General features: G+C 48.7%; 1 protein-coding gene and 3 non-coding genes across 4 annotated transcripts; all 4 read left to right on the forward strand.

The window, feature by feature from the left end:
• The first annotated feature begins 12,794 nt into the window (after positions 1-12,794).
• RPL3 (ribosomal protein L3) lies at positions 12,795-19,410 on the forward strand. Its single transcript, XM_037847837.1, has 10 exons — positions 12,795-12,903; positions 13,741-13,933; positions 14,618-14,786; positions 15,422-15,557; positions 16,724-16,910; positions 17,466-17,626; positions 18,051-18,152; positions 18,354-18,449; positions 18,915-19,034; positions 19,309-19,410. Exons 1-10 carry the CDS (start codon positions 12,901-12,903, stop codon positions 19,351-19,353), a joined length of 1,212 nt encoding a protein of 403 aa, XP_037703765.1. The 5' UTR covers positions 12,795-12,900; the 3' UTR covers positions 19,354-19,410.
• LOC119543539 lies at positions 13,381-13,442 on the forward strand. The gene has a single exon (XR_005218608.1). It is a non-coding gene; the product is annotated as a small nucleolar RNA SNORD43 (small nucleolar RNA).
• Positions 15,367-15,421, forward strand: LOC119543557. The gene has a single exon (XR_005218624.1). It is a non-coding gene; the product is annotated as a small nucleolar RNA U82P (small nucleolar RNA).
• LOC119543552 lies at positions 16,971-17,064 on the forward strand. Its single transcript, XR_005218620.1, has one exon. It is a non-coding gene; the product is annotated as a small nucleolar RNA U83B (small nucleolar RNA).
• Positions 19,411-20,558: the final 1,148 nt, after the last annotated feature.

A 20,558-nucleotide genomic window follows, 5' to 3' on the forward strand; every position in this document is an offset into this window, starting at 1 on the left:
GTTTCTTTTAGAGTAGATCTGTTAACAATGAATTCTTTTAGTTTTCCCTCATCTGAGAATGCCTTGATTTCACCTTTATTTACGGATATTTTCATTGAATATAAAATTCTGGGTTGACAGTTCTCTTCTTTCAGCACTACTTCCTTCTGACATTCATGATTTCTGTTGAGAAATCCACTGTCATTCAAATCAGAGTTCCCCTAGAAGTAATGCAGTGTTTTTCTCTGACTGCTTTCATTTTTTTTTTGGTTTATCTTTCATTTTCAGCAGTTTCATTTTGATGTGTCTGGGTGTGGAATTATCTGAGTTCATCCTGCTTGGAATTCTCTGAGCTTCTTGAATTGGTAAGCCCCAGTGGTGCTGGGTCTGTGTGCCCCGGCTGTCTGTTCAAGACCTGAATTTTTAATTTTATTAATTTTACTTAATTTACATTTAAATTTAAATAGCCAAATGTAGTCAATGGCTACTGTATTGGACAGTTCAGCTGCTCTTCTATGTTTGAACTATTTTATATTTTAAAATATTGTTTAAAATGTCAGTTATTATGTTGTATTCCAGGTTAGAGGGGCTGAAAAGGAGAGTTCGAGGAAGTATAGGGTGAAAGTGGAGCCCAGAGAGGCAGGCAGGGAATCCAGGCTAGACTGTTTGGACTTAAATTATCTTTCATTCATCTCTGTATCTGGGATCCTACTAGGGCTCTGGCACACAGTATATTCTCTGCATTGACTGCTGAATTATACCAATGCATCCCTATTTTACAGATGGAGGTATGAGGGAGGCTCAAAGAGACAGTGTGACTTACCTGACGTCCCTAGAGACAAACAGCAAAAGTAAAACTGGAGCCAAGGTATTTGGCTCCGAATTTCTCCTGTTTGAAGTGGCCTCTTTGAGGGGTGGGCCACTCTGAGACCCCAATCAGTGAGTCATTGTTGGACAAGCAGCCACAGAACCAGAGACCTTCAAGCTGGGAGGAATGTCCTGCAATAAGACATTTCGTGGAGGGGAAACTGAGGCCCAGAGAGGGGAGGGGACTTGCCCAAAGTCACAAGGTGAGTCTGTTTGAATCCTGAGGCTCCTGATGCAAAGTTCAGTGCTTTTCCCTACACACTCCTGCCTTGGTCATCCCCAGGAGGAGAGAGCTTAGATAGAGGATCTCGGGGACACACTTGTGGGGAAAAAAAACGAGGACCACTTTCTTCCCTTTATTTTTTTCCTAATTTTGTATTTGTATTTTTTCCACTTCTTTTGAAAATATTTAAACCTACAGAAGAAGCAAATATATAGTAAAATAAATACCTGTGTAGCCTTCTAGAGTCATCAGATGTTAACATTTTGCCACATTAGCACTCTCTCTCTTTCTCTCTCTCTCTCTCTCTCTCTCTCCTGCACCCCTCCCCCACTCTCATATTTAAATATGTACATGTATATGTTTCAAAGTAAAGTTGCAGGCATGACATATCACCCCTAAACACTCCATTTTTTAAGAACATCTCCTACATAACCACAGTACCGTTCTTACACCCAAGAAATAAATATCAATCCAGTAATGTCATCTAATAATACAGCCCATATTTAAAAACATCTTTTAGAGCTGGTTTTATTTTCCAGGATCCCATCAGATTTCACCCATTGCATTTGCTTGTTTTGTTTCTTTAGTTTTTTTAAATCCAGAATAGTCTCTTCACCTTTTCTGTTTGTGATGTTGTGTTTTTTTTTTTTTTTTTAAGTTCAGGCTGGTTGCCTCTTAGAATGTCCTACGTTCTGAATTGGTCATTAATAATTCCCAGTGACAACGTATAACCCTATACCCCATTGGGAGGAAAACCCTCAATCTCCCTGTTGTGGATACATTTTTCCTTTTGTAATTAATAAGTAATCTGTAGATGATACTTTGTGTGAATGTTGTTTCCAACTGCATTTCACCGATGGTTTTAGCACCTCTTGGTGTTCCCTGCCTTCATCAGTTATGGATTGCCAGGACGTGACTTTCTATTATTCTTCGATATTTATTTTCAGGGCAGTTTTCTGGTGTTTTGTTTTTAATAGCATAGCAGTAGGTTTCTGGTTGATTGTATTAAAAACATGGTCCATCTAAAATCCTAAAAGGAACTGGTGGATGGTGTGTGACTATATCTCAATAAAACTGAATTAAAAAAAAAAAGTAACTGGAGGGGCTCTCGGACCATCCATGAATTTGATTCCAGTACAATCCCCTCATTTTACAGGTGAACGGGCTCAGGCCCAGGGAAAGGAAGGGACTCAAACCTGAGCATTTAGATGCCCAGAGCAGCTTTTTGGCACACAGGAAAAGATTTTTACCATTGCTTGAATTTTAAGTTTAATCGATTTGCCCAAACTCTCCCTAGCTGCTTAATGAGGGATGTGGTAGGAGGTGGGGGGCGGCAGCCAGAGTCACTGGGGATCTTTTACATCATACCTGGGCCTCCCCTCTCCCCAACTTCTGCTTCAGCTGCCCAGGGGTGGTGTCTATATTCTGAAAAAGCCCAGATGGTTTCTTTGTTTTCTTTCTTTTCAAAAGATCAATGTTATTTTTAAAAATTTCACAAGTCATTAGCGATGAGTTCATTCTCATGGTAAACAACACAGCAGGCTGTGGAGAACAACCAACCCCCATCCTCTGCCCACTGCCCTCCTCAGAGGTGACCCTGTGGTGCCATGAGCCGCTTTCCAGGCTGCTGTGTACGATCTGATTCACCAGATGGACATGGACACAGATATCATTTTTAAATAAATGGGACCATCTTATTTGTGTCAATCCATGACTTGCATTTTTTACTTAATGATGCATCCTGACAGTCTTTTTCATGTCCCTATATATAGATCTTCCTAAATCTGGTTAACAAGCTGCAAACCACTCCATTGTACAAAAATATCATCACGGCAATAATAAATATTCTTTTTCTCTGTGCGCTTCAAGGGCAAACAGTTGAGTTAACTGGTATCAGTTCACAACACACTGCAATTTTCAGGGTGGGCCAAGTCCTGCTTCGGTTTCCTTTTATTTCTCCCCTTCTCTCCTGACCCTCACTCCCAGCTCCCTCCCCACAAATCTGGAATGCATTGGTTCTTGAATGCTGGCTAGCATGCATCAGCCCCCAGAGAGGGGAGAAAGAACCCAGGGGCCAGGTTTGTTGAAGGAGGACAGGCCCCAGGGCCTGTGGGTTTTTACTTTGTTCCCAGATGATTCTGGTACCTGCTGCCCTAATGTCGTTTACATATGTCCCTGAATTCACAGCACCCTTGTAAACTTAGCATGCACCCATTTGTGTGTTTGTGTTAAAATTGTGTGCATGGTATTGGGCTACAAATATTACTGTTTCTTATGGCTTTAAGATTTATCCCTGTTACAGCAGGAACATCTAGTTGGCTGGTTCCAAATGGAGCACAGCATCCGTGGCCTGTGTCCTGGCATTTAACTTATCTATCTCTAGGTTGACAGACTCTGGTTGCCTCCAGCTCCTGCTTCCTTCAACTTCCTCTTTCATTTGCTTACTTACTTAAAGTAAAGCGAAGAAAGTGTTGCTGGTTTTCTCCCCCTGAGAACATGCCTGAGAAGCCTCTGTGTAAGCTGTCTCCCACGAAGGATGATTGGGTAGGAGGCGGTGAGGGAGAGCACTGGACTGGGAGTCAGGAGTTCTGGGTTCTAATCCTGACTCTCCATATCTCCCTCTGCCACCTTGGGCAATCACCTCCCCAACTGGGTTCTCCTCTGTAAAAGGAAAAGCCAGGGCTGCTGGAGGTGATTGCTGTTTTATTTAGGGTAGCCTGACTGCTCAGTCAAACAGATTCAAAAAGGAATCATGGCTCTGATGCAGGAGACATATGCTTCCAGCTCGTGTAGATGGTCTGTATTGGTTTCCGAAGGCTGCTGTAACAAATTACCCCAAATTGGTGGCTTAAAATGACAGAGATTTATTCCCTCTCAGTTCTAGAAGCTAGAAGTCTGAAATCAAGGTGTTGGCAGGGCCATGGTCCCTCTGAAGGCTATAGGGGAGACGCCTTCTTGGCTTCTTGCTGCTTCTGGGGGCCCCTGGTGTTCCTACGGCAGCATAATCCCAATCCCTGCCTACTCCATTTTCACCTGGCCTTCTCCTCTTCTTGTCATGGCGTCTGGGTCTGCCCCAATAATCCAGGATGATCTCATCTCCAGATCCTTAATTAGGCCTTGTCTTGGACATATACTTTTGGGGCCACCATCATGGTCCAAGGCAGAAGGGGAAGGGCATTGAGGGCCCTAGAATGACACGGGTTCTGCCATCTTCAACACGTGGCTTCTGAGGACACCCAAGACCATGCTGGACCTGGAGCCAACTGGAGGGAGGAAGAAAGAGGAGGGAGGTCAAGGATGGGGGGTTGTTAAGGACCCAGACTGGAAGGGGGCCTTCCCCTTTGTCCACTTTCCATTGGCCAGAACCCAGTCACATGGCCACACCTAGCTGCAAAGGAGCCTGGGAAATGGAGTCTTCCTTGTATTTTCCTTCTTGATTTGTAGTTCTTTTTCATCTACCTTCATGCCAACAAATAGCTCCTTCCAATCTGTGACCTGTATTCCTAATCTTTCTGACTTTACCAAATCCTGCCCACTCCCAGTTTTTGTATGGTCTGAGCACTAAGAATGACTTTTATATTTTTAAAAAGTTGGGAAAACATTTTGTGACACATAAAAATCAGATGAAATGTGAATGTCAGTGTCCATAAACAAATTTTATGGGACACAGCCATGCTCATTCATTTACATATTGTCACACTACAATAGCTGAGATGAAGAGTTGCAACACAGCCTATATGGTTCACGAAGCGAAAAACATTTATTCTTTGGCCATTTACAGAAATCATTTGGCAATCCCTGACTTAGAGCATGGACTATGGACTCAGACTCCTTGGGCTTGAATCTGCCCTCACCACTTACAAGTGTGACTTCCCTGTGGCTTGATTTCCCCGTCTATAAAATGAGGATACAAACAGTACTCTTCTAGTTTGCTAATGCTGCCGGAATGCCAAACACCAGAGATGGATTGGCTTTTATAAAAGGGGGTTCATTTGGTTACACAGTTACAGTCTCAAGGCCACAAAGTATCCAAGTTAACACATCAGCAATCGGGTACCCTCACTGGAGGATGGCCAATGGTGTCCGGAAAACCTGTTAGCTGGCATCTGCTCCAAAGTTCTGGTTTCAAAATGATTTTCTCCCAGGATGTTCCTCTCTAGGCTGCAGTTCCTCAAAAAATGTCACTCTTAGTTGCACTTGGGGTATTTGTCCTCTCTTAGCTCCTCCAGAGCAAGAGTCTGCTTTCAACAACCATCTTCAAACTGTCTCTCATCTGTAGCTCCTGTGCTTTCTTCAAAGTGTCCGTCTTGGCTGTAGCTCCTATTCAGAAGTTCACTTTCAGCTGCACTGAGTTCCTTCTGTTATGTCAGCTCATTTATATGGCTTCACTGGTCAACTTAGACCCACCCCAAATGGGTGGAGCAACACCTCCATGGAAATTATCCAATCAGAGTCATCACCCACAGCTGGGTGGGGCACATTCCAAAGAAGCACTCAAAGAATTACAATCTAATCAACACTGATAACATCTGCCCACACAAGATTACATCAAAGATGATGGCGTTTGGGGGTACATAATACATTCAAACTGGCACATTCCACCCCTTGGACCCCAAAATGACATTATCTTTCCATATACAAAATACATTCATCCCGTCACAATATCACAAAAACTTAAATCATTTCGGTAACAAAAGTTAAGTACAAGATCCCATCAAAATCAGTTACAGGTGTGGTAGGTCCTAAGGCATAATTTTCCTTTAGCTATGGATCTGTGAACTTAGAACAAGTTATGTGCTTCCAATATACAAAGGAGGGACATTCATAGGATAAACATTCCCATTGCCATAAAGAGGAAGAGTAAGGAAAACAGGGTTAACAGGACCAAAACAGTTCCTAAAACCCACAGGACAAACTCCATTAGATTTCAAAGTCTGAGAGTCAGTAACAGAATGACATTGCATCCTTGGGGCTTGAGAAAGTGGGAGTCTAACTACCTAGAGTCCACCCTCAAATGTGGTGTATGTAAAAGTTGCAGTTGTTTTTTTCCTGAATAATCCCTCATCGATCCATTGTTGCCCCATGGCCTCTTGCCCCGATGAGACAATGGATCAGGCCCCACTGTGCACAGAGATCTGCTTCTGTGCTCTCTCGTGACTATCTTTCATCTGTTTGTCTGTATCTGCCTCGGCTCCATGCTATATTAATTACCAAGGCTAGAATGTAAGCTCCCTGAGGGCGGGGCACATCTATTTATTCACAGATGTGCCCTAAGTGCCCAGAAGAATTCCTGTCCTTACTGAACAGCAGAGGGGTTAGAACACTTCAGCCAGGTCAGAAGTGATGTGGATTTGATCTCCTAGCTTTCAGCCGGCCTGACTCACACTGGCTCCCAAAGCAACCGGACTTCCATCCGGGAAACAAATGGAGGCTGACCCTGTGAGTCCTCAGGGCAGGGTCTCCTCCCCAGCTCTCACTTCTATTGAGGGGTGCCCCTTCATCTCCTCCACACACCCCAACCCCCTCCTCCTTCTCTTCAGTCCAGGCTTCTGCCAACCTTCCCCCATCTCTCTCCCTGATTCATCGCCAAATCCCCTTTCCCAGGGTAGAACCTGGTACACAGAAAGAACTTAAAAAAGGTTGGTTGAATGGATGAACATTGAAACCTACCAACTCGAACGTCATATCCAGTTTTTAAACTCAGTAGTTCTCAATTTTGGCTACACTTCGGAATCACCTTAAGAGCTTTAAAAAAGTCCCAGTGCCTGGGTCCCACTCCCAGTGATTGAGATGTTATTTTCTGAGGTTCAGCCTGGGTGTCAGAATTTTAAAAATCCCTCTGAGTGATTCAAATATGCAGTCCAGGCTGAGAACCTCTGCCTTGTTCTGTCCCTGCAACCGCAGTCATCCTTTGCTGGCTGTGGGACCCTCACCCTCTCTGAGCCTCAGCAGTCTGGTCTGTAAAATGGGGACAATTAACAGTATATCCTTAGGGGCTTGCTACTTCAAGTGAACTCCAAGTACCCCAGACTCCTGTATGAGGATCCACATTTCAGCCAGCTGCCCTGAGGATGTATCTGCATATCAAAGTTTGAGAAGCACTCCTTTAGGGGATTTTGAAGACTGAGATAACAAGTACTATAATTGTATAATGAATGCTCTGTAATGATTATGAGTTTGGCATGTAAAAGGCACTCTGTATATATATTCGTTGAATGACTATTCCTCCCAAAAGCCCCTTGATTTAGGTGTGGTTATTCCCATTTTACACACGAGGAAACCAAGGTTCACATGACTATTAGATACTCTGGTGAAACTGGTAAATGCTGGGGACATTGCGTATGTGAGCATGTGTGCTGGGGGGCAGAATAAAAAAGGAAGGTTGCCAGAGATTTGGCAGCCAGCACACAGAACTACACAAAATGGATATTCTGGGGTGAAGTTTGTGAGGGGGCGCCTCCCCATCGTCAAATTCCCCCAGGGAAGAGAAATGCAGTTTAGCATAGAGACCAAGAGGATCAAAGGCTGAGACTTTGATAGATGGCCCCATCTCTGCTGAAGCTGACAACTGGTATTTAAACTTCACAATGGGGAGAAGAGCCCTTGGAGAGAAACCAAGTGTTTCAAGGAGAGCTGGGGATGGGAGGCAGACTTGTAAGATCAAGGGATTGGGGAAAACCACAGAGAAATCGTATAAAGTAAGAGCTGAGGAAGGGAGGAAAGGTTTAAGATTTTGGAACAAACATAAGGATAACCGGCTCTCCTTTCAATGACATACAAGAGCCTCAGGGGATTATATAATTCTAAATAGTTTAAAGGGTCTCCTTTTCCCTTGAACTCTTACTATTCTGAACATTGTAGACAAAGGACAGCAATGCAAATAGTTCTTATCTCTACACCTGCAAATATGTTCTGTTCAGTGGCAGGACAACCTTCTCTCCCCTGTGGAAGAGCTAGTTTTCTGTCCATTGGTAAATATGTGTCAACATTTCTTTACTCCATATAAATAGGTGGTTATTTGTCCTCTCCTTAGAACCAGTTGGGACATCTGCCTGGTTCCCTCATTAGTTGATGAGCTAAATAATATCAACGACAAATGTTCATTTTACATCTGTATAAGAGTCACAATTTTAACCTTTTTAAAAAAATACAAAATATTACATATTTTATAAGATAATATACTCTTTTAAAATAAAAGCATTAAAAAATTATTCTTCAACATGAATGAGTAGAAGTCAGTCCACGTTCTATGCAGGGAGCAAAGCAGGTGCACAGGCCCCGAGGCAGGCAGGAGCTCCCGTGGAATGGTGGGAAGGTCAGCACTGGGGGAGCCCCCGAGGGCCCAGGGATGCGCAGGACCCAGTTCGCAGGTCCTGTAGTTTGCCTCCTACTAAGGGAAGCACTGAATGGCTTTCATCCAGGGAGTGGCATGTCCTGATTCACAGCATAAGATCGCTCCCTAAATAGATTTAGGGAGGGAGGCGGGGGATCAAGAGGATGTGTCAGGGGCTGCTGCAGGGATCCAGCTGGAAGAGCAGGAAATAGACAAGGTGCAGTGTCTGCTTCGGAAAGCAAATGGATTTGAGTGCAGGCAAAAGTCTAAAACGGGGCTCCAGCGTCTGATTTCATTCATGGGACATTCAAAAAGCACAGGGGAACAGGAGGGAACTCAGCAGAGCCCCAGGTCTTCACGACACCTGCATTCCAGTGGAGAGGAAGGAGGAAGGGGGGGTGGGGAGAGAGGGGGAGGGGGGGGAGAGAGAGAGAGACAGAGAGAGAGAGAGAGAGAGAGAGAGAGAGAGAGAGAGAGAGAGAGAGAGAGTTCAGCAGATAGCTTGAGCTCTTCTGGGACCTCAGGCAAACAAACGACTGGATTCTTTTGAGACTTAGTTTCCTTAGTTATAAATGGAGCCAATGAAATAGTGCCTTCCTCAAAGGGTTGATTTGGTGACCAAATGAAATTAAGAGATTGCTGCATCCTGCCTTCCACAAATAACAGTTATTATTATTTCCCAAAGAATAATAAATGCCCTGGGCACATAAAAATAGCCTTTGCATTTGTATAGCACTTAAATTGTTTTGAAGCTTAGGTGCTGAATTGAGATACAAGGTAAGGCTCTGTATTCACTTTTTCTCCATATAGTGAACCACTTTTTCCAAAACCATCTGCTAAACAGTCCATGCTCTCCCCACCTGTTCTGACTTCGCCTCTTTTGTGTACCGAGGTCCGGTGGTTAACCAGCCTGTGTCTGGGCTCTACATCCTGTTTGTCTGCCTGTTTCTTCTACCGCCACACCGTGTTGTTTTACTATCGTGATTTCATTATGTCTTAATAATTGGCACAGCAAATCTCCACCTTGGCTCTGCTTTTTAGAAACTGCCTTAAATTTTCAAGGACCTTTATTTTCTATATACGTTTTGGAATCAGTTTCTGAGTCCCTCTCCTTATCCTCCCCCTGCCCACAAAAAAATCCCTTGGAATTTTGTTTGGAATCCTAATGACTTCATAGATTAGTTTGGGGGAGAATTGACATTTTTAAGACATTCAGTCAGTCCATCCACAAATAGGCTATGTCCCCTCTTTACTCGGGTCTTCTTTCATGTCCTTTAATAGAATCATAAAATGTGCTCCATTGGGGTCCCGTGCACTCTTTATTATGGAAAAGCAGTCTATAATTTACAAATGGCATATTTGTATATATTCCCTCTTCCTGGACTCCTGTTACCCCCACTTTACAGAAAAAGAAACTGAGGCTGACAAAGGTGAAGGAACCTCTCCAAGGGCACACAGTAGTGACAAGGGCTGAGACCAAGTCTCCCAGCCCCGCCCTGGTAAGTGTGACCTCAGCCTGCTAACGGCCTAAGTGGACAGATCTGACCCTGTTCAATCTCTTGATGACAAAGCAAGCCAGGGAACACACCGGGCCCCCACTTGATCACTTTATTTTAAGATCTGCATCAAGAGAGATGCAGCATAGATACAAAGAATGATGAGAACACAGGGTGCCTTGACTTGTCGTGTGAGGGCTTGCTGGGATGGAGCCCTGAAGGCCAGCTTGCTTGTCCTACTGCTCTGGAACCTGGCACTGAGGGAAGTGCCCGGGGTCCCAAAGCTGCAGCCTCTTTCTCCCTTGCTTGCATTCTCACTCCCCACCACTAGGCACAGGTGAGAGCCCACTCAGGGTGGTGGGGTCAGGCCCTGAGAAGCACTGGCCGAAGGGAACAGAGGTGGCTGGGAGGGTGGTGGTGACTGCATCCAGGTCTTTGGAGGTTGCCCAGCACAGCCTGACCCACTCCCATGGCCATCCACACAGCCTGTCCAGGCAGCGGGTCACAGCAGCAGCTCCATGGCTTTGCTGTTCTCATGGTGGAAGTCAACCAGGCTGCAGTAGGCCCACTGGGCCATGGAAAGCAAGGCCAGGCCAGCGGGCGGGCTCCACAAATCAGCCAGCAGCTGCTGGCCCCAGGCTTGCCTGATGGCCAGCAGTAGCCTCAAGTCCCACTGCACCGGCAACAGCACTGTTATGTGTCGCTTCCAGGCCAGGATGAGGGGGAGACCCCCACCCACCTGCAGGGTGCTGGGCCAGAGGATACAGAGGCCCAGCACAGATGGAGAGACAGTGGGAAACCATGCCCGTCATGGCTGCTTGCAGCCCCAACAGGGGTGCATCGATTTTCACCAAGCCCAGGTCTCACAGGAGCAGCAGCTGTGAGAAGCCCCTGTCCAGCCAGTACCCACTCTTTGAGGCATCACTTTGGCAGCTGGTAGTGGAGGAGCAGGGAGGAGGGCCATCACGCCCCAAAAGCTCCGTGCCCAGGCTTGGGATTCTACGTCAGCTCTTAAGTCTACCTACCTTCCTAAGTTTGTCTCCTGCCTCTGTCCCCTACTCTCTGGCCCCACCAAATCACAACTAGTCCTTGAGCAGGCCACTATCTTTTATCCTCAGTGTATTCCCTCTGCCTGGAAAGATACTCTCTTTGTCTGACAAGTAAAAACCCTCTGAGGACCAGTTCAAACAGCATTTCTTGAGTGGAGCCTTCCTAGATCATGTGCTCCAACCCAGGGGGAATTTACCAATTTCCCAATGCATTCCAGTAATACTTTGCAAGGGCTTCTATTTCATAGCTATAACTTAGGCAGACTGATCTCTTCAAGGGCAAGGGTTACTTCTATTGAGGGGTGTCCCCTCATCTCCTCCACACATCTCACCCCCCTCCTCCTTCTTTTTAGTCCAGCCTTCTGCCAACCTTCCCCCATCTCTCTCCCGGATTCATCGCCAAATCCCCTTTCCCAGGGTAGAACCTGGTACACAGAAAGAACTTAAAAAAGGTTGGTTGAATGGATGAACATTGAAACCTACCAACTCGAGCATCATACCCAGTTTTTAAACTCAGTAGTTCTCAATTTTGGCTACACTTCGGGGCCTTTGCACCTGCTTTGCTCCCTGCATAGAACGATGTGAAATAAAAGAATTTAAGTCATTTGGCAGCAAAAACCAAACTGATTTAGAATTCATTAGGCAGCAGTCTTCCTTGAACTGATGGCAGGCCATTTATATTTACCCAACTCTGTGTAAATATTCATGTTGCTTTGCAGAAATACTAATGTGTTTGATTAAAGACTACTGGAAGGGTTACAGAATATACAGCACATATGCACCATATTACCTTTCTAAAACTTGAAAAATGCTGAGTTTTGAAACACATCTGGCCCCAAAGATTTCCAATAAGTTACTATCATGCTGTCTCTCCTCACGGACAGTGTGAGGATTAAATGAAAAAACGTTTTTTTTGTTTTTGTTTTAAACAATGGCGGGAGCAAAGGCCGGGCCGGGATCAAAGAACATTGACGGGTGGGATGGCAAAGTGGAAGGTGATAATATGGGAGTGTGTGGGTGTGCAGAGGAGACTGGCCTTGAGCGGCAGCCTCAGGAATCAAATGATAAATCCTGAGGAAAATGGGCACAGTGGGAAGTAACGAGATGACATTGGATTAGAAAGATCTGGAGACAGAGCATAAGGAACTGCCGGAGTGACGGGAAGCCGGAGCGGCGAGGGCCTGGCTGGGCCCCTCACTCAGCCTACGGGCCCCGCTCCGCGAGGCTGGGCAGCTGGAGCCCAGACCCGAACTCCTGCCGCGGCTCTGCAGGCTTGGCACGCCCCTCGCCGCCTCCAAGATCCTCAGACTCAAGCGCAGGTCACTCCAGCTGGATCCTGGGAGGAATGGCCGCGATGGGGGCTTGCGGGAGGTTGCTCAAAACCACAGCACTGGATTGGGAGCCAGAAAACCAAGGTTTCAGTCTTTCTTCTCCAATTTAGAGCTGGTGAGAACAGGGCAACTTGTTCTAGCTCACTGAGCCAGCGAAACGGCAACAATGCTGATCTAATGTGTGGAACTCAAATGCGGTACCACGTGTGAAAGCGCTTTAGAACTGGAGCCCACCGCGGGGTTCTGCATTTCACCTGCCCGCAAACAACGCAGTCATTTTTTTCCCCGCGTAATGGCGCGTTTCATCAAATTTGGCTGCGGCCGAACACCGTAGATTTCGGGCATTCCAAACTCTTTCCCTGCCTCTCCGCGACTTTTCATTAAGTTTGAGCCCACCCACTCGCCGTAGAGGCTCTAATCCCTGCCTCAGAAGCGGACGTCCAGGTAGGAACATACGCTAGGCCTCAAGGAGCGTGCGTGGACGCGACGTCCGGCGCCCGCCTTCCGCCCCGACGTCCGCCGCGGTCGCGCGCTCGCACGCCGGAAGGGGCGGGACCAAGCTAGATTTATATACCAAGCCCCGGCGGCGGCCTGTTCTCTACCAGCTGCCGTCGGCGACGTCATGGTAGGTTTTGTTATGGTGGCTTCTTTCTTGGCTGGGACGCCGGCGTGGCTGAATCCCCAGTGCATCATCGCCATCTCGCCTTGGCCGGCGACGGGGCTCAGCACTAGGAGCACGGAGAGCTTGGCGGATTCCGAAGCCAGGCCCATTTCTTGAAAACACCAAGAACCTGAGAAAGGGGCGCGTGGAGGATGGGTCTCGGGGCCTGCGGGTGGGCCTTGAAGGCCTAGTCCGATATTCCAGCCCTGTCCACAAGCCGTGGGTTATTTCTCTCTTGGCCGTACTGTTTAGCTCCTCAGCAGGGTTATGGCTCCGAGCACTTTGTTTGGCCGTGCCTTTACCTTGAGTGGGGGAAGCTGGGCCCTTTGTTTAGATCTTACTAAGCTGTGGAGTGCAGAAGCTAAATAGAGTAGGATGCAAACGAGGAGGCTGGCTCTGGTGGTGGGTAGAATTCCTAAGGCCACTGGAGTTCCCAGAAACCACACATGATGAACTTATTGACGGGCGGACAGAAAACTGTGCTGATTGTCAAGTTCTGATTGGGATCTGTGGAGTTCTAGCAGCCTGTCTCAGTTCCCTTGTGGTCAGAACTGTGCTGACTCAACCATTCTTCATGCCTGTGGTTCATGTGCTATTGTCTGTTGCAAGTGAATGGACAATAATAAAAGAATTTGAAGGTTCAATTCCAAATTAATTTTGGTGTGTGGGATACTGAAAAAAGCGAGCCTGGGGTTGGATATCAGGTTAGGATTCAGCATGGCAGAGAACTACCCCTGGAATCTGGGCAACTGGGAACCAGAGGAGAGAGTTTGGGTGTTAATGCTGGTTACTTTCTCCTAGTCTCACAGGAAGTTCTCTGCTCCCAGGCATGGGTCCCTGGGCTTCTTGCCTCGGAAACGCAGCAGCCGGCACCGTGGGAAGGTGAAGAGCTTTCCCAAGGATGACGCTTCCAAACCTGTCCATCTCACTGCCTTCCTGGGCTACAAGGCTGGCATGACCCACATTGTGCGGGAGGTTGATAGGCCTGGATCCAGTACGTACATCCTTCAAGCTGTGGTGGGGGAAGGGGGATGAACTGGGATTGGGGTCACGTGGTCGGAAGAGGGCAGGGCAATGAATATTCCCATTCTGTAGATTGAGTACCTTTTGGAAGGGGTGTGTTGAAATCTGGGAGCATGATGTGGGTATGTTTGCCAAGAGACAATCCATAGAGAAATTGCTAGTTTGGGGAGAGTGAAGCTGTCCAAGCTGGAATGGAAACTGGTGGCAGTAGTTAGTTGTGAATATGAATAATTTTCATATGCCTCACCTAAAAGTTTGAATACAGATTTCCCTGGTTGTGATAAATTTCAGAATAGAAAAACCAAGAACACCTAAGTACTGATTGAGTCAGGTATTAAGTCTGTCCTGAGCTGTTATCCACACTTGGTTATACTTAGTAGTATATATTTTCATGTAATAAAGATTTCTATGGTAGAAAACTTAGGAAACATCAATCAGCCAGATACAGCTATTCATCTGACCCAGTTCCTGAAATCGAGCTTGGGTTTAAATGAGTGGAGAATGAACAAGCCTGGAAATCTAGGCTTCTGGTGTGGGCCCTGCTTCTGAGACATCCTTGTGATTTGATGCCAGTTGCCCCCGTGGCCTAAATGCATTACTGTAAAGCAGTTCACCTTGTCAGGGATGCCAGTCTGATGACCTGGTTTCTTTGCAGAGGTCAACAAGAAGGAAGTGGTGGAGGCAGTGACCATTGTGGAGACACCACCCATGGTTGTCGTAGGCATTGTGGGCTACGTGGAAACCCCTCGTGGCCTCCGTACCTTCAAGACCGTCTTTGCTGAGCATATCAGTGATGAGTGCAAACGGCGTTTCTACAAGAACTGGTAAGAGGGTTGGAGCTGGGCAAGTCCTAGTGTAGTGCCCTCTACAGCCAGAAGGGAAGGGGCGTTCTGGGCCCAGGTCTGGTTGCCTCTTGACCAGAACGATCCTGGGGCAGATGGGCCTTAGGGTGACCGTTGGGTTCCTGAGCTGGGAGCACCACCTCTCCACCTTCAGCTTAGTGGGTGCTGGGATGTGTTGGCAGAGGATACAGTGTTCTTTTCCTTGGTTGCTGGGAGGGACTGAGAGCCAGGAGCAGGATGATTCCATTGCCACTCCTGCCCTGGAAGTGTACTTGTCTTGAGTTGTCCATTTTCTCCTGCTACTGAGTTAATGGTACTCTCCGAGTTACAGAATGGGGTTTTCTAATACTCTGTTAAATGGTTAAGCTGGAGCCAGAATGGGTGTCTGTTCTCAATGCCTGTGACTGACATTAACCGTGTGGACCTCTGCTCAGCTCCGCTCAGCACTGCCCGATGAGCGCCCTCCAGGCTCCGCTTGCCGGTGGAAAAGGCTCCTTAGAAGCCGGCAATGAGCCCCGTCCCCTGGTGGTGCCAGTGTGCCTTCCGCTCACCTCTCCCTGGAGAGGTGATGAAGGCTTGGCCCCGGCCCCCTTCCCAACTCTGCTCTGCTCCTGAAGGCATAAATCTAAGAAGAAGGCCTTCACCAAGTACTGCAAGAAGTGGCAGGATGATGATGGCAAGAAGCAGCTGGAGAAGGACTTCAGCAGCATGAAGAAGTACTGCCAGGTCATCCGTGTCATTGCACACACCCAGGTGAGCACCTGCGGGGGCGCCCCAGGGGGCTTGCTTGCCTCACTTTTGAGTGATTGTGTGGCTTGTCTTCTGGGTGGTTAGTTCTAACATGGATTTTGTGCAGTCTTTCAGGATTCTGGGCGGGAGGAGACTGGTTCAGGTTCTTTAACCTTGCCTCTTGGTGGAGGAGATAGGCCAGTAAGCTGCCCGGGGCTGCTTAAAATCACACAGCAACACAGCCTAGCCACTGCCCTTCTTGGGGTTTGGATTCCTGGGGCTACTTGGTTTGGGGGCAGGTTTTTCGGTTGCCAGGAGAGGGCGCTGTGTCCCTATTGGGAAATTCTTTCAGCTGGTGACTCCGGGTTAGTGTTGCAAAATGCCCCACTGAAAGGACAGGGGTGAGGTGTTCTAGCTTGGCTTTCTGAGCTGACAAACCCCTTGGTTGCTTAGTGCCTCTACTTGGCATCAAATTTGAAGTGGTTCAGGTTATCCTGGGTCCCCATCACTGCCCTGAGTTTCCTGCTCAGGCTTTGAACTGGGCGACCAGTGCCTCTTGACACAGCTGGTGAGCTGGAGACCCCGGGATGGCTCACCTCTGCTGCCCACTGGGTGCGCTAGACGTGGGTGGCTGTGTTTCCCTTGCTCAGTTGCACTAGCCACATTCCATGCGCTCAGCAGCCTTGTGGTTAGTGGCCACATTAGGCAGCACACCTATTGCGTTTCCATCACTGAGGATGCAGTGCTGGACTAACCTTAAAATAAAGCTTTACGCTTCATTGTATTTCCTTATTTAATCTTTGTAGCTTATGCCTTTGACTGCTTACTTTGTGGTTCTCAAATATAAGTGGCTTATTAGTAGAGCCGGGATGGCCAAAGCAAAGCTAGGGCTTCCCCAAAGGAGCTGGACCGTTGTGGGAACACGGACCAGTTGGTCTAGGAGCTGATCAAGCAGGGTTGGTGTCATGTCAATGGATGTGCTCATGGTAGATCAGGCTGGATTGCACCTGGTGGGGTCAACACAGTGTAGCTGGGAAGGTCTTTTCAGCTTTTGTTAATAAGGAAACCTTAAGTGAGGTTCCGAGCGACTTGTTCAGAGGCATTTATGTGTTGGCAGTTGTTCTTGACATCAAACCACATACCCCGGATCCAAATCTCTTGGAGCTTGAAACTTCACGTCTCTCTTGCAGATGCGCCTCCTTCCTCTGCGCCAGAAGAAGGCCCACCTGATGGAGATCCAGGTGAATGGAGGCGCTGTGGCTGAGAAAGTGGACTGGGCCCGTGAGAGGCTGGAGCAGCAGGTGCCCGTGAACCAAGTGTTTGGGCAAGACGAGATGATCGATGTCATTGGGGTGACCAAGGGCAAGGGCTACAAAGGTGAGCTTCACAGGTGCCTGTGTTGCTGTTGTTAGTCTCGGGGAAGGGGTTGCGGGCACAGCTGTTCAGTGATGAGGCTGTGGAATGAGCGCTGGGCACGGCGCCCGAACCAGACTGAGGAAATACTCCATGCTGCCTTCCTTCTGAGAACAGCCTTGTGGTCACACATGCCTGGGGTTGCACAGGGGCTGGGGTCTCCTGCCGGGAACTGAGTCATGCATCTGCTCCCTACTGTTTGCAGCCCACTGCAAAATGCAGAAGAGAATTTAGGACTAGCCCCTGTGGTAGGGAATAAATGCTTGTTCTACTTTCCCCAAGACCTCTGCTTCCTCAATTTAGAATTTAGTTCAAGGCGAGTAATATTCAACTTGGTACAAATATAAGGGAAGAGGTCTTGGGGATTTGAGGGTGATACTCATTCAGATTAAATACCCGTTCTGCTTGTTTTTTCTTACTGGTTGATAGTTATTTTACCCACTCACAGCAGGAGGGCCACTTGGGTGAGTGTCAGCCCCCTGTAGGTACAGATACCCTGTAACTGTTGTGTCTGTTCAGGTGTCACCAGCCGCTGGCACACCAAGAAGTTGCCTCGCAAGACCCACCGAGGACTGCGCAAGGTTGCCTGTATTGGGGCGTGGCACCCTGCTCGGGTGGCCTTCTCTGTGGCACGGGCTGGGCAGAAAGGCTACCACCACCGCACCGAGATCAACAAGAAGGTGAGGGGTGTCAGCTGCTTCCTGTGGTGGGGGGGGGGTGATCCCAGGATTGAGCATGCAGTGGTGTCCTACTCTTGTTGTCACTCTTTGTACCCTTGATATCACGTGGACTTCAGTTGCTCATCAGGAAAGGGTAATTTGAGGTCTTGGGTGCCCAGTGCTTCGTAAGGTGCTGTCATCACCTTGTGTAAGGCCGAGCCTGTGGCGTGACCAGACGTAAGAGGCTTGTCTGGCTCAGCAACCTTCCAAACCATGGACTGGGCCTCACCTGGCTTTTTCTTCTGCTCTGTACTTGGTTTGAGGTCACGGCTGCTTTCCCACACCCTATCCCTTTGCAGGCCAGCCCCCGCCCTGTGTAGCCTCTTTGTTGTCTCCCTGTCTTGTTTTCCCCTTTCTGAGGGTTGATAGCTCTTCTTGTCTTCAGATCTACAAGATTGGCCAGGGCTACCTCATCAAGGATGGCAAACTGATCAAAAACAATGCCTCCACCGATTACGACCTGTCTGACAAGAGCATCAACCCTCTGGTAAGGAATGGCAGGGGTCCTGCGAGCCTCCACTGCAGACACCCTCTCCTTCCTGAAGCCACCTTAGGCCTTGCTGAGTGGCCTGTGGGTAGGGATCCAGGCCTGGCTGCAGGCTCCTCGGTCCACTTGGGCTGGTGGCTTTGCCCCTGAACCTGCCCCTATTCTTGATCCTTGCTGACATGTTGGTTTTGTTTTTTCCAGGGTGGCTTTGTTCACTATGGTGAGGTGACCAATGACTTTGTCATGCTGAAAGGGTGTGTAGTGGGGACCAAGAAGCGGGTGCTCACCCTCCGCAAGGTGAGCCTGGGGCCCTGTGGGTGGTTGGGAGCACCCTGCTCCCCTAGCAGGTCGTACCCCTGCTGAGCAGGAGAGATGAGGCTGATAGAGGAGCCAGACATGCAGGCTGAGCCTTGTTGTGGGGGCAGTTCTGGGGGTGGGGGGTATTGCCACTGTTGACCAGATTCAGAGTCCTGGGAGGACTTTGTCTAGTCCTAGTCTGGCCTGGGGGGCTTGGTGGCTTCTTTGTTGACATGTGTCCTTGTCTGCCTGGTGGCAGAAGAGTGCCTCTTGGTGGGAGCTGGACAGTCAGGCCTCACTGTACCAGGAGATGAAGGTGTTGGTTGGGGTGGGGGAGCTTCTCTTCAGGAATGGGCCCATTTTGCCCCTTGACTGATGGTGGATTGAGTCGATCCTGTGGCTTCTCGGGTGGGTGGGTGTTGCTGAGAAAGGCCGTGCTCTTTGTGACTGCCCCTTCCCCCACAGTCCTTGCTGGTCCAGACCAAACGCCGGGCCCTGGAGAAGATTGACCTCAAGTTCATTGACACCACCTCCAAGTTTGGCCATGGCCGCTTCCAGACCATGGAGGAGAAGAAGGCATTCATGGTGAGCACCCCCTCTTGCTCTCAGCCTGGGGTTGGGGTGGCAGCTGGCTGCTGTTAACCTGTCAGCCTGTTTGTGCCCCTCTCCCCTTTTCTGCTTTTGCGGAGTTGGTGCAGAAAGACCAGCAGTTGGGCTAGCCCTGGGGGTCCTGGAAAGGGGCTGCCTTCTGCCTGTGCTGGGACTGCAGTGTGGCCCCGAGTCTTGGTCCCCTCTGGGATGGGATATTGGGATATTCTTGGTCTGGCCTCTAACCTTTACCCACTACCTCTCTCCACAGGGACCACTTAAGAAAGACCGAATTGCAAAGGAAGAAGGAGCTTAATGTTAGGAACAGATGGTGCAATTGGTGGGACCTCAATAAAAAACAATTTTTCAATAATGTGTGCAGCTTTTGTCCAGGGAAGTGGCCCAGGAATGGGAGGGTGGGAGTGGTACTCCCTGACCACCACCATCAGCTGGGGCTTGTGCCCACGGAGGAGCCCTGTGCTGTGGGCATAAGCCTCCCTTCAGGCTTCTGACCTGTTTCCCTAGCAACACCACAAGGAGCAGACCACTGTGCATGGGGGTGGGGGGGGGTGGGGGGGGTGGGCTGCTGAGCCTGGATGTGCCCCTGGACCAGTAAGCTAGCTTTGTGCAGATGTAGCAAGGTGAGGCATCTGGGCCTCTGCTGCACAGCTTGAGTGCAGCCTGTGGGGGAGATGAGAAGGAGGTGATGAGCACTTGTGCATCTGGCTTGTTGGCACTGGTGCAGCAGGACAGACCCTCATTTGGGTGTGAGTGCACAAATAATTCATGTGTGGGTGGCTTGTTTAGGTCTTTCTGTAGCTTGCACCCAAGTCCTGGGACCTGGGTTGAGGGCGGTGGGGACAGGTACCATTACCAGGAGCTCTCAGTTCTGGGTCCTGCAGAGCTCTGCGTGGTACCTAGAGCTAACAGGAAAACTCAGGGATGTATGAAAAAGGAACTGATTAATTCTCAGAGGGGTGTACAAAGTCAACAAGTCAGTTGGACACCTCACTGGAACCTTTCTCTACCCTCATTTCTTTCCCCTCCTGGGTACTAGGAGAATGGGGCTATCCATTCTGGGTTGGGGTCTTCCTGCCGGAGAAGCACTGATGGCTTTGCTGGGCCCCAGGGTGCTGAGTGAGGGCTGGCCTGGGCTTGTCCCTGCCCTGTCTTGCTTTCATCAGCCCCTCTGAGCTGTTTTGAGGGCAGGAAAGCCAAGGAAACATGTTTGATCCTCATTTTCCCACCTGAGTGGGGGTGATTTTAGCTCAGGATGGATGTACATGGTATCTTCAAGGAAGGTTAGTGCGACTGGGGAGATGGTCCTTGTCACCCATGGGAGTACTAATGGGGTGAGTGCTTAAAATGTTCAAGGTCATGGGGCCTGGAGTTGCATGTGGGTCCTGAGGGCTGCAGCTGTAGGGAATCAGCTTGGGATCCTTCCCCATTGGTCTCTGTCCACCCACTTCTGCTGCCGGCTGCTAGGGAGGCCCAGCTCGGCTGTCGAAGGGCCCCTGCTTT

This window comes from Choloepus didactylus, chromosome 8 (genome assembly GCF_015220235.1).
Source record: "Choloepus didactylus isolate mChoDid1 chromosome 8, mChoDid1.pri, whole genome shotgun sequence".
NCBI classification, from domain to species: domain Eukaryota; kingdom Metazoa; phylum Chordata; class Mammalia; order Pilosa; family Megalonychidae; genus Choloepus; species Choloepus didactylus.